General features: G+C 42.3%; 1 protein-coding gene across 1 annotated transcript in view; it reads left to right on the top strand.

Moving 5' to 3' along the window:
* The window catches only part of SCHIP1 (schwannomin interacting protein 1), a 182,114-nt gene that overhangs the window by 47,626 nt on the left and 121,739 nt on the right, over window positions 1-12,749 (top strand). The window contains exons 2-4 of the mRNA XM_069792846.1: window positions 1,821-1,885; window positions 2,769-2,849; window positions 5,988-6,138. Of these exons, the coding sequence (XP_069648947.1) occupies window positions 1,821-1,885; window positions 2,769-2,849; window positions 5,988-6,138 (297 nt within the window). The remainder of the gene's footprint in view (window positions 1-1,820; window positions 1,886-2,768; window positions 2,850-5,987; window positions 6,139-12,749) is intronic.

Genomic DNA, 12,749 nt, shown 5'->3' with positions numbered 1-12,749 from the left:
GAGCTATATATAAAGTCAATTGCAAATTGTTTTCTCATTCTAAATTACTGTACATAGCTCTGGGGTACACTGAAAAAATGACCAGCGGAATAATATGGGAGAAGAAAAGGTTATCTTCTGAACTGAACTGTGCTTTGAAGAAAACAATTTTGAAAGTTGCTTGTTTTTAATATGTCAGAAGAGGCTGTTCCCCAGATCAGGACACCCCCACCCCCCGAAAAAAAACCCCCCCAAAAACCAGGAAGGCAAAAATAAAAAGAAGTTTCACATCTGGATCTCTTCCAATGGCTGATGAGCGGTAGGCAGCAGCCAGGCCTCCTGAATCACGCGCAGTCCATTATCAGCTGCAGTGTGTCCACAAAATGGTGTTACAATTAGAGACCCAGAGGGACAAAGACTGGGGAAACATCTAACTTGTCATCTTGACAAATCTCATTTATGCATAAAATATATTTCACAGTAATAGTCCTTCCAAGGCTGGGAGGAAATGAAAGCTGTATTAGGAGTAAATCAGCTACCAACTGTGATCTTGTTTCATGTCGAACAGGGTACAGTCTTGTACAGGATTAAAAAGTGCCACGTAAAATTTCTGTTTCACAAAATTAGCTTTAATTGGGAAAGCAGAAGGTAGAGTCAGCTGATCTGTTGTGCTCCTGGAGACTGCAATAGTCTTATTGGAAACAAAAATCTTTGATTCATCCCCAGGTCAGATAAGATATACAAGACAAAAATATCCTTGTTTTGCCTTTTTAATGTTCTTAGTCTTCCTGGGAATCCTGTATCTGTATGCAAGGCAGGTGTGAAGTAAATTACCCTCCTTCCTTACTCTCAGTAGCTTTTGCTTTTAGATTTGATTCCTGACTTAATGAGCTAAAAGAAGTCATGTGTTAACATCTTTGTGTTTTGCATAGACTTCTCATCTTCCAGTGTTGCTTAATTATCGAACAGTGGATGTATAAACACAAACCTAAAAGCACATCCCCACATCTCGGGGTGGTGATGCTCTTTGCGTTGCATCATAGGGATGCGCTCTGGAGGGTTCAGTGTTTGGTTGTCAGCCCAGCTTTTAAGGTGACTGGGCACGCGTGCTCTGCGTGTTATTGTCCCAGGGATGCCAGGGCGCTCTGTGGTATTGTGCCCTGTGAACTGCAACCCCTGGAGCACACACTTCTTTGCAACCAGGTTCTCCTCCGCCCCTCAACTCCCACCCCTTCTGAACAATGGAGTCAGATACAATTTAGTTTTTTAAGCCGAATCTCTGTGCTGAATGTCATGGGTAGATTTTTCCCAGGACGTTATCATGGATGCAGGGAACCCCAGCTATGCAGCTGCAGTTAAATTTGTGACATCTCTGCTACTGAAACAGGATCTGATGCAAATACCCTGGTAAAGGCATTGGGCTGTAAATCTCAGCCAGTGACTCTCTTAATTATGCGACTGAATACTGTTTGATTGCAGAACAATGAGAAGTGCCTGAAAATAGGAGCTCATGCTCACTTGCCTCTTACAAAGACCATCTCCTCTTGAATCAAAGCAGCCACACACCTAAGACATGAACAAATACTTTCCTCTTTTGCTCTGCCTGTTATTTTTGTAGGTCTGATATTTTCTTCCAGACTTGTGCTGGACATGTTGATAAATATATTTGTTTCTCTGTAGTTACTTTGGATAGCTAAATTTGAAAGCAATCCTGTAGACATTACCTGAGGGACTGTTTTGTTTAGTGGTTGGTTCACAATGTTTTGAGGTTGAGTGGGAATCTCCAATGTCAGCCAAGGGCTTCCCATAAGCACATTGAAATGTTTTTTCTTTCCTTGTAGGAAGAACTCAAAAGGCTCCAACACACCTTGGAACAGGTCAATGATGGCAAAGACTTGCTTCAAAGGTAAACGTGCGATTTCCACAGTATCTCACACATGATAAAGTGAAATGGCTTTTATAAGGCAACAAGCCCTTTCTGAGGGACAGTCTCTTTGTTATAGACTATGTTTTTCACTTGGTAATACACGAAATATTCAAGATTTTGCATCTCTCCCATAAACGATTCTTATTTTTAGTTACAGGAGGATAATTTCTGAAAACTGCTGCTGATTGAATGATGTAATTAAGTGTCCAGTAAAGTCTCAAAAATAACTCCACAGGTTGGGGTCTAATCTTACAAATTTTCATGCAAAGACCTTTCATTCATGTTGCTAGTCCCATCCAAAGCAGTGTCCCAAGATGTTTGATTTTTATCTTCTAGCATTTTAAAATTGCTTTCTCAAAGTGATTGGTTTGCAGCACCAATTCCTTGGTCATCATTTATTACAAAGAATTTTTTCTTCATATTCCTGTATGGCTTTTGCTGATGTAATTCATTTGCTGCCGGCATTACCATTGTTACTTTCCATTTTACTCTCCAGCTTTTCAAACATAGCCCCAGGGATGGAAGTTAATTTAGCAAGAATATCTATTATATTTGCCAGTGGGTTTTTTATTTGCAGAGGCTTCTTTGCTGGGTGTGCCTGTCTCTGGAGCTGTGGCATCTGGAAGGTTTAGTGCAAGGGCTCAGGCAGGCTCCGATCTGGAAACTGGATCCAAATTCATACTTTTTGTCAACAATCAAATGGGGCTGGACACAGGGACCCAGATGCCTTCCTCCAAAGACAGCAACACTTTATAATAAGCAGCTCTTGTATGTTCTTGTCAAAATTTCGGAATTAATTCACAGTGATTGCAAAAATGTCATGCTGAGATGCATTAAGCCCGTTTTCTTTTCTTTTCCATAGCCACCAGCTTGCCATGGATGAAGAAAATAATATCGAAAAATATCATATCAACTTACAGCCCTTGGAATCAAAAGTGAAAATGTAAGTCACAAAGAATGTTGTTTCTGCCTTTAAATGCAGCTGAGTTTGTCTGATTCCTGAACTGCAGAACCTGGACTATATCCATCGTGGATTTCTGTGTAACTTTAAGTACAAAGAAAGCCTCAATTTAGCAAGTTAACTAAGCTCTTCTCTACCTTTAAGCATGTGAACATTCTCTTTGAACTGAATTTCAAATGTTAAACTTCAACGTTGCACTAATTTTGTCATTTCCTCTGTGAAACTAAAGAATATTTGAGAATCTACTAGAGTTTTTGTATGTACAGAGAATGTTCTAGAGGGAGGGAAGTCCAGCCCAGAGCAAGAAGTCTCGTCAGTGGTATTTATCACATCTTACATGAAGCCCGGTTAAAGCTCCCCAGGCACCTCACGGGACTTCTCTGCAAGGAGCAATCTTGGGTTTGTGTGGGGATGGAGCTGGAAGTCTGAGGGGACCAGGGTTGCTGGGCTGGGGGGTGCAGCACAGCTCTATGGCACTAAGCAGGCTGGGTTTTAGTGGAAAGCGAGGCAGTTGCTAGTGCTCAGCCAAGGCACATGCATGACACCTAGCTGCACCACCTGGAAGGAAGAGATAAGCATCACTACGTTCTGGTAATGAACTCCCCAGCTTCCAAATGCAGTAATTTGAGCCTTCGTAATACCTTTCCCACATGTTGTGGAGTTTACCATGGGGTCAGTTATCCTAAAAGGCTTGACCGTGCTGTCTCAGGACATGTGGTAATACTGGGGATATAACTTAAAATTTACCCACATGTCTATCAGAGCAGAGGACTCCTCTTTGTGCCTCTTCCAGCGCTGTTCCTCCAGCCCTGGTGCAGGCACTACCTCCATCCAGCAGGCACGACCTCTGTGCTAACATGGTGCCCCTGGACTTCCCAGCAGAGAGCGAAAGTTTAACATGGCTCCAGTTGCATCAAAAAAAGGTGAACATCTTTATGCCGAAGCCCCCAGTTACTTCATGGCAAAATCTTGTGATGTCAGGCACAACTTTACACAGAGTTGTATGTGTTGCCACATTACGTACCGAATTTCGCTTTCAGTTGAAAAGCTACAGCTAACTCACTATACAGGACGTTAAAACATTAATGCTATATTAAAATATTTAAAGGACATGAAGTTTCAAATTAAAATCCAGCCAGCATCTTTTAGTCATGCAATTATAAGACAGATGAAAGAATACATTTTCAGAGAGCTTTCTACAAGGGTAGTTATGACTTAACCTCAGTATATTCTCAAGCTTTAAAATAGAAAATACATGTAAATATAAATATGTAAATACTACTTGTCCATATTATGCTGTGGAGTTTGAAACTGAAACAATGCAAAGTGTAAATGCTTGAGGTGTGAAGATGTGGGGATTTTTTAAAGCAAAATGCATTTACTGAAATCTGCTCCGTTGGCACTCACATTTGGGAGCTTTGGTAGCTCTTTCTGTCCATTTTAAAGCTGTTGTATGAAAACAACACAGGCCTTAACCAACCTGACTGCCTCTGAAGTGCACCTATCCTGGTGAGGCTGTCTGATGCTGTTTCATTTCTAATCTGGTATTCTTCTAAAAACAGAGTACATGTATTTCATTTCCTCAACCTTGAGATGTTCAAAATGCCACGGGTGTTGGGAGTGTTGTTCCCTGACCAGGAAAAATTACATGCCAGGAGGCATTTCCCACTGTCTGGAGTTCCCAGCACTGTAGGCAGTCACTGAGAAGATGTAGGTGTCCTGGTGTTGAGCTTTGTCCTCCTTCTGCGAAGTCAAGAAGGTGGAAGTGCCAGTGTGTAATGGAACGCCTTTTCAGCGGTGTCGGGGTGCTAAACGCTTTTCTGACTTATGGAGATGGGAGCAGAAATGACATCTTGACTGTTAAAAAGGCAATGTAAAAAAAAAAAGTATTCCTAGGACAAAGTAAATCCATGCTGACGGCTTTGGACCCTTTGGTTTGAACCGAAAAGCACATGGCTCCTTCAGGAAGGAGCATTGCCCTGGGGTGCAGGCACCGTGGGTGGGAGCAGGGCCAGGCGGGCTTTGGGCATGGGACCCCTCCCTGGGAGCACCCCAGCATCGAGGCTGGGTGCTGAGTGTGCCAAACCCTTCAGGACCAGGCAGGGTGGAGGGGTGCCGGCTCCTACCCGCTCCCCGCACAACTGCCACAGAACTTTGCACCACTGAGAACAACTTAAGCGAAGGTCAGGGTGCTCTACCTGACTAACAGACACACTGAAGGTTTTACTGGCTTGATATCCCAGTGGATAAAATCCCAATTGCTTAAAAACCCTAAAAGGAGCTCTTCCTCGCCCATTGCACTGCAGCAACGCTGCTGAGTCTCAGGTCAGAATTTAGCTCTGCTTTTCTATGGAGTTCAGAGATCATGCTGCGTGCGAACACCCACATACTTTGTGTTAATGCCGTTGCTATTGTAAACACAGTTTTCATTCCCAGCATCTCTCCCTGGTCTCCCTAGCACCTTCAGAAAGGCACAGGCAGTCCGGCACTGCCACCTGGTGAGAGCCACCCTGGCCTCCAGCTCCCCGGCCACCGGCCAGCACAGAAAATGGAATTTCTTTACAGAATTTCACATGAGATTTTAGAAATCTGGTCAAAGCTTAGCGTTTCAAAGCAGAGCTCCTACTGCAATCCCCATGTGTTGCTTTGGAGGAGGTTTTAAGTCCCCAGCTACCCAAGATGGAGGAGATTTTAAAGGATACTGGTCTGGCTCTGAACTTCCACCTGTATCTGCATTATAATCTGAAAGCTGATATAAATATAACATGTTGAAGGCTATTCATTCTTTTAAACAGATAAATGCATATTTTTATTTTGTTTGCAAGATGTAAGAGAATTGCTGAGTTATGTACAGTCTCAAATTTAAACGACTTCTGTAGGTTTAGGGATTTGAAATAAAGAATTGCTTCTACTTAACAGATACCGCAAGTTATACTACTAGTGGCTAATATAAGATCTACAGAGAGTAGTTATGAGTGATCATTATCCAAATCAGAAAACAAAGCGCACAAAAAAAAAGAGAAAAAGGCCAAAACCCACCTCTTCAGCCAAGAATATCTATTTTAAATCCTTTTTGTTGCTGCATTCCCCCCCAACCCTGTGCCTTGGTGTTTACCTCAGTATCCAGCGAGCATGGCGTGAGTACCTGCAGCGCCAGGACCTGCCACACCACGAGCAGCTGGACAAGCGCAGTCCGTCCCCACCATCCCTCTCCTCGGACAAGATGAGCAGGTCCATCAGCATGAACACCTTTTCCGACAGCAGCACACCGGTGAGTACAGCCTTGGGGCCCGTTTTCCTATTTGTTGCCTTTCGTTGGGTTCCTTTCTAGGACTTTGGATAAAAGAAAGCTAAATTATGGGCGAATCATGAAAGAGGGACTTTTAGGGGAGTACTAGTGTCTCAAATGAACCTGCAAGCTAGTGTGCCTCTTGTAGGTACAGTTGAATGTGTGATTGTGCATGTTAGACCTGGATCTCAGCTGATGCTAGCAGTGCTCTTGATGGAAAAAAGGCATTTCCAAATCGTGGTGTCTTCTTCTGCAGAAAGCAGGGATCTTCACGTGTTTTTAGCACTTTGTGTTCTCCAAAAAAACAAATTGTGGTCCTTTTCCTACAAATAAACGTGGTTTGTAGGTTTGGTTTTGTTTTGTTTTGTTTCGGGTTTTGTTTTTTTTTTTCCTAAAGGGGACTTAGAGAAGTTGATCTAGGGATTAAAAATTAAATTTGATTTTGGAATAAATACTCATGCTGCCTTGCAGACCGGGTGACTAGTGGCTGGAGGCTGGACTTCTCTTTTTAAGGCAACTCTAAACTAGAAATCCAAATATAGAGCCCATTTTTTAAAGACAAGTGTTTTTGTGGCTGTCTCTGGAGCGGGATCTTTTAGGTCAATAAATCAGCAGATAGATATAGAGCCTATAAATATTGCTTTCAGCTTTGTGACAGAGCAAACTGTAGACTAGAGTGCATGAAATAATTCAATAGTTTTAAAAAAATACAGGAGATAGAAATTGCCACCCTGTTCGACTGAGGTGTGCAGGGTAGGTGTGAACAGGTCATTTGGACCCTTGCTAGGAGCGCGTATTGGTCAGCTATAGGAAGCTCTGCTGCCAGTCACCGGACAGCATTTGGTGGCTTCTGAGTTCACTACAAAAATCTAGAAATCATTGCTAGTGGGGTTCTTAAAGCAGATGGAGCCCCTGTGCAAGGAAGAGATGTTCGTTAGTTTAACTCTGCCTTCAGTTGCAAAGTTGGAGCAATGCCACCTAATGTAAAGCACAAGGCAGGCTCGCAGATCCAACAGAGCTTTTCTGTGCTAAGAACTCTGGTTTTGGATTTACAGGGACAATTTGACTCTTTCCTCCATTGAACCAGGTTCAAACCGAAGCTAGGTGAGCTATTTCCAGCAGCTATTATTTTTGTGACACCGTGGTTAGTCAGGCTGCATTAGATTTGACAGCATTTAATAAAACATTACTGAGAGTGCACTGTTTTATTTTTAGATGCCTTGTGTTCATAGCCAGAGACCAGGGATGATAAACTAGGTTGCAATAGTGGGTTATACACTAACACCTCATGTATTAAACGAGTGAGGTTCCTCTAATGAGAGAGATAAATTTGCATATACATTTGTATCTGCCGCTGGCACTTGTTGGAGCCTGCTGGCCACGCGGAGCACCGAGCCAGCCGCTCGGCCACCACAAGAGGCCCCTCGTACCCTGCGCGGGGAGGTTCCATCAGGAACCTCGTTTGGAAAACGATACATTTTTCAATGCTTTCGGGTCTTTCGGGGTAAAATGAGTACTTCTGGGAGCTGTACATTTGTGGGAAAATGAAGCTTGGATACTAGAATTGCTGCTTAATTTGTCTTAATGCAACACCCACTGATCTCAGTTCTGCACCCTATTTGTTTAATGCAAAGGAAGATGGGAATATTTTCTTACACTTTTCTAGTGGAAGCCTGTCAATAACCTTTGAAAAACGAGGGAACATTTCTGAAGGCAAAGGAACCCGTATCTGTTTAGTGTGACCTTGATTATCGCAATGCCTGAGGCTGTGAGGGTCCCCCAATTTTATGTGCAGGATGGTCGTCCACTCTGGATCATGGTCTCAGCTTCTGCAGTGCGTGGTTGAGCACACAGGTGTGTGCCCAGAAATGCCACTGGCACGTGTGCCTCTGAGAGCTGGGCTGGATCATCCTTGCCAGTCCTTGGACACATATGCTAAGGATAGACTCTGATCTAATGCTGTAGTGGATATGTTTCTGTCTGATACACACGTGCTTTCCTAATGGCAAATGTTGCATATTTTTTGGTTTGGAATTGATACTGTCAGGTTCAGGGCAGGGCAGGGATAAGGCCAGAACAGACCAGGGACAATTAACCTTGAACTGTTAACAACTGAATGGAAGAGTAATTGATTGTCTTAACCAAATAATAACTTGGCCAGAAAGAAATGAAGCATTTGGACTGAGCCATGTTTTCTGCTCAAGTATAAGGCAAACTTAAGGAAAGTGAAAAAAACATCTGAGCAGAGAAACCGCTGCTGGACCCATCTGTAATTTTACACTCTCTTGAAGTTTTGTGTTTACAAGACCCAAGCTGGAAGCAGGGGAACGGAGTTGGGGAATAACCAAGCAGTCAAACACATCCATTTGCCAAGTCCTCAATTTGGCCTACATTCCAGAACAAGACCTTTGAAAAATGGGGCAAATTCATTATAATGCCATTCCTTTTGCATTAGCAAAAGGTGCCCTAAGAAATACGCCTGTGCCTAGTCTTTGCATAAAAATGTGCTGAGCTGAGCAGTATGGAGTCCCTCAAATTTCTCCTGCTGTCTGGCAATCTTCCTCTGAAAAATTTGGAGGAGGGAGAAAGTCAGACTGAAATTTGGACTCTTTGGAGGTTTTCCCATTTCTTTTTCAAAGAAGTAGAAAGCAACTAGCATGTCAAAATATGTTAGCAATAAGCATTGATGCAGATGGGAGAGAGAAATTTATGAAGTATTTTGAGAAACCACTGTCACAACACAGCCACTTAATTCAGCTGAAATCTAATCCTGGTTTTCAATTTCCTTTCTCAGTCCAAGCCTCCCATTGTTCAGCTTTGCTGGATTTACACACTCTCGGGAGCAAAAAAGTAGTTGGCTACTTGAATCATGAAAGACAGAAAGGATCTTGTGCCCAAAAAATAGATGAGAGCCTGTGGGCTAACAAATGCATGTCACTGCAGCGGGATGGGTATTGAAACTGTGTATACCAACTATCTGTTTATACCAGTACATGGGACCAGCAGTTGTGGTGAGGTAGAATTTTGAAACTCTGATTTGGAGGGATAATACCTAAACCCAAGGTTTATTCAGACTGTTGGGCACAACAGAGAGTGTCAGCATGTGCAGTCTGCAGCTGGAGATTTAAGAATGACGTTTGGTCTTTTGTAGTTGAAAGATAAGGTCTTTGAGCTCATTTCCACTACTACTACAAACATCCTGAGGCATTTGTAAGGGAAGACGGGGAATTACTAGGACTGAGAGAATTCAGAGTTTCAAAAGCATTTTTCCTTTCTTGCCCTCAAAACTTTTCCATTCTTAAAAATAAAAAAAAGACAAAACATGCAAACAGGAAGTAGAAAAAGTAATTAAACCCATAGGAAACTGAAATCCAGTGAAAAATCTGTACACCCAAAGTAAAAAATGCCCAGAATCAAAGGTGAGGCCTTTTGTCAGTGCCTGCACAGCTTGTGTGCAAGGTGGGAGGGCAGGGCACCAGCATGAGCGCTAACCCCCAGAGGAGTTGGCAGTGATGGCCTGAGCCTTGACTGTAGCTGTGCATTCCCAATACGCAGGCACTTACTCATACGTAATCATTAAAACTTTGCGAATTCATCAAATATGACATTTCCTTGTTGTCCCAGCCAAGAAAATAAGTACAGAAACACAAAGCAACAATTTTAGAGTAACTTTAGAGAAGTGAGGAGAAGGGGAGGTACCAGGAACAGTTCTTACTCTGCTCGACAGCAGCAGGGATGCTTTCTGGTCAGCCGTACCACAACATTCATGGTTAGCAGTTTTCATAGGACTTTTAAAAAGCCATTTGGTTCCCATGAGATGGCGATAGCTAGGCAAATGGGCTTTGCCTCTGGCCAGTGTGAGATGCCAGCCATGTAATCAATCGGTTCATCACGGTTCATTGATAGAGGATGATGTAAGCTCTCCTTGACTTGCTGAAGATCATGTATGTCTTTAATGTATTTGGCTTTGAAAAGCTGTAGCTTAGCCCTGCTGGCTGTGTTTACCATATTTCAGTTCAGAGAGACAACCTAATTGTGTGATTCTAAGACTCAGAAGCGTGATAAATCATTAATTATGATACCTTTGAATCAAATGTTTGAACTTGTTTTGCATCAGCTAGCTGCCTTCATGACTGCAGAAAACTGTTGCTCTCAAAATGAAATACTGATGAGAAACATGTCAAATAGGAAAGGAACTACTAGATAAGGAGACCTACACCCCCCCCCCAAGTTGAAACAATTCCTTGGTTTTGCTGCTGCCTCCAGGTCCTGATAATTTCCAGCAGCTCTCCTGTCCAAAGTTTTGTCTTAATTTTATGGCAGAGGAACAGTGTCTTCTGGAATGTGGACACTGAATCCTTGTGAGTATTAAAGGGAAAAGACTCTTCAGGCTTTGTTTATATGCTTCTTGCCCTTGAAGCCTGAGCATCTCATCTCAATAGCATTTCATTACAGTTGCGCATGTCCTTTCGTTAGCTGGCTTGAAGGTACCAGGTGGTAAACAAGGCCGCAATTAATTTTTTTTTTGCACTGACACCACCTTTGTCTTCCTACTTCTGGCTTAAGGGTTGTGCAGAATGGCAACTGAGGAAAATGGATAATTTAAAATAAACTCATAATGATTGATCACAGGTAACTTGCATGGTTCTAGGTAGTTGGAAATTGGTTGCTCTGTTATTAAAGTTTTAAAATAAATATATTTGCAGATAATACAGTTTAAGAAAAACTGTAAGAAAGATTATTAAGCCTTTTCTGGGATCCAGTAACTGAAATTGCGAGATGAATGATTACTGTTCTGGAAAATTACTCGGGGAGTAACATATGCATCTCTTTGAAAAGTTTACTGGTTTTTAGGCATACTTTTATGCTTAATAAAGTACACTCAACTTGAGCTGAGTATTTGTCACTGAAAATATTCTTCTTTGAGATTCATGTCCAATCAACACATATTTCTGTTAAAACAGCCATGACTGAGACACAACACAAGGCATAAAATAAAATAGGGCACAATGAAAAGCAATAAAAATTCCCTATTAGATATGTAGAAGGAAGGAATAAAGCAGTGTACTAAGCAATCAGAAATTCACAACCAGAAAAAAAAGGTACTATCCCCAAAGTATTATATACATGGTAGAGTTGATGAAGTCCAGAATTTCATTTTTCAGTATTTTGAAGGTAAACTTAAGAGGATAATGATCTGTGAACATTTGCAATGAGACTTCATCTCATGTTTTAAATAAACTGATTTTCTTTTAAGATGTTGGGCCAAACTGTCTACTCTACATATTAGTGATGTCTCACCTGAAACAAAAACAGATCCCCTTTTCTTTTCATTTGGCTTTCTTCTTTTTTGTACACTGGCCAGTCCTAGAAGGACTCTCACAAAGGCTGCCACTATCCAGGTCTTAAGACATGTATGTGTGCTCAGTGAAAGCACTGTTAGTTCCCTAGGCTCCTGCCAGAGTGCTTACTACCCTTTTAATCCAAGAACCTTTCAGGTAGATCAAATTATCAGGTAATGGGTCATGCTTTATGTTTACAAATAGATAAATCATTCTTGACATTGGGGGGAAAAAAGTGGTGAGGCGATGTCAAAGTGTTTGTGCTATACTTCCCTTGGGCCTGCCTCCCAGTAGAAAACTGATATAATGGGTGGAATGACAGAGAAAGGACATAGCTTGAGTGATGAGATAGGAAACAGACTTTTCTTGTTTGGCAGCTGCTTTGTAGGCTAGCAAAGAAAGGATTTGCCAAGTGCGTGTGTGTAGTACAGGCAGCTTCCTAGCTGTTGGAAAAGATGGGTTGTCAATCACTTATCAGATTATTGTATTAGGAGCACACAAGCAGTATCTGTACCATCTTTAGTTGCTTTTTTTCCCCTTTGCATGTTTATTTTTAATAAAAAAATGAGAGGCAAGACATATACTAGATTTGAAAAGAATGTTCTTCCTTATAAATACTTTATTTCTTTTTATTGTGTAGAAAGGTGGCAAAATTTACCTTCCTATGTGGCTTGTGACTGAGTTTCTGCATTTTTCTCCAGAAATAATCAACTGTGTCTGTAGTTGCTAAGAAAAAAAAAAAAAGATGCTGGATATGTCCCACTAGCATGTGGTTGTGGGTATGACCTGTTTTCATGATGACATCATTGTGTCTCTTTAAATAGTTCAGTCGCAAAGACATAATCTGTGAAAGCCACAGAAAACCTGATCATCCTCAACAGACAAGAAAAAGCTGGTGCGAGACATACCTGCATCCAGAGTTCTTATAGAATTGCAGCAGTATCTTGATTTTTCTTCTCTTTTCACTTTAATCTGTAACATTGGCACGGAAACAAAACTAATTTGTTCCTCTCTGGGCAGAAGTGTCTTCCGCTGTGCGATGATTTGAAATTACATGTCAAGGAGGACGTGTTTCCCCCAGCAGCCAGCTCCCACCCTGCTCTAGCTTCCGAGGAGAGAAGCCGGGTCCCCCTCCCTCCTCCCCTCCCCGCTGCGCCCCCCGCGGCCCTTCAGCACCGCGGACAGCGGCGGCGCGGTCGGTTCAGCACCGCGGACAGCGGCGCGCCCCGCCTGCGGCCCCGCGCCCTCGCC

This window comes from Haliaeetus albicilla, chromosome 9 (assembly GCF_947461875.1).
Source record: "Haliaeetus albicilla chromosome 9, bHalAlb1.1, whole genome shotgun sequence".
NCBI lineage: Eukaryota > Metazoa > Chordata > Aves > Accipitriformes > Accipitridae > Haliaeetus > Haliaeetus albicilla.
The sequence above is the reverse complement of the archived record's forward strand: the minus strand, read 5'-3'. Positions and strand labels throughout refer to the sequence as shown.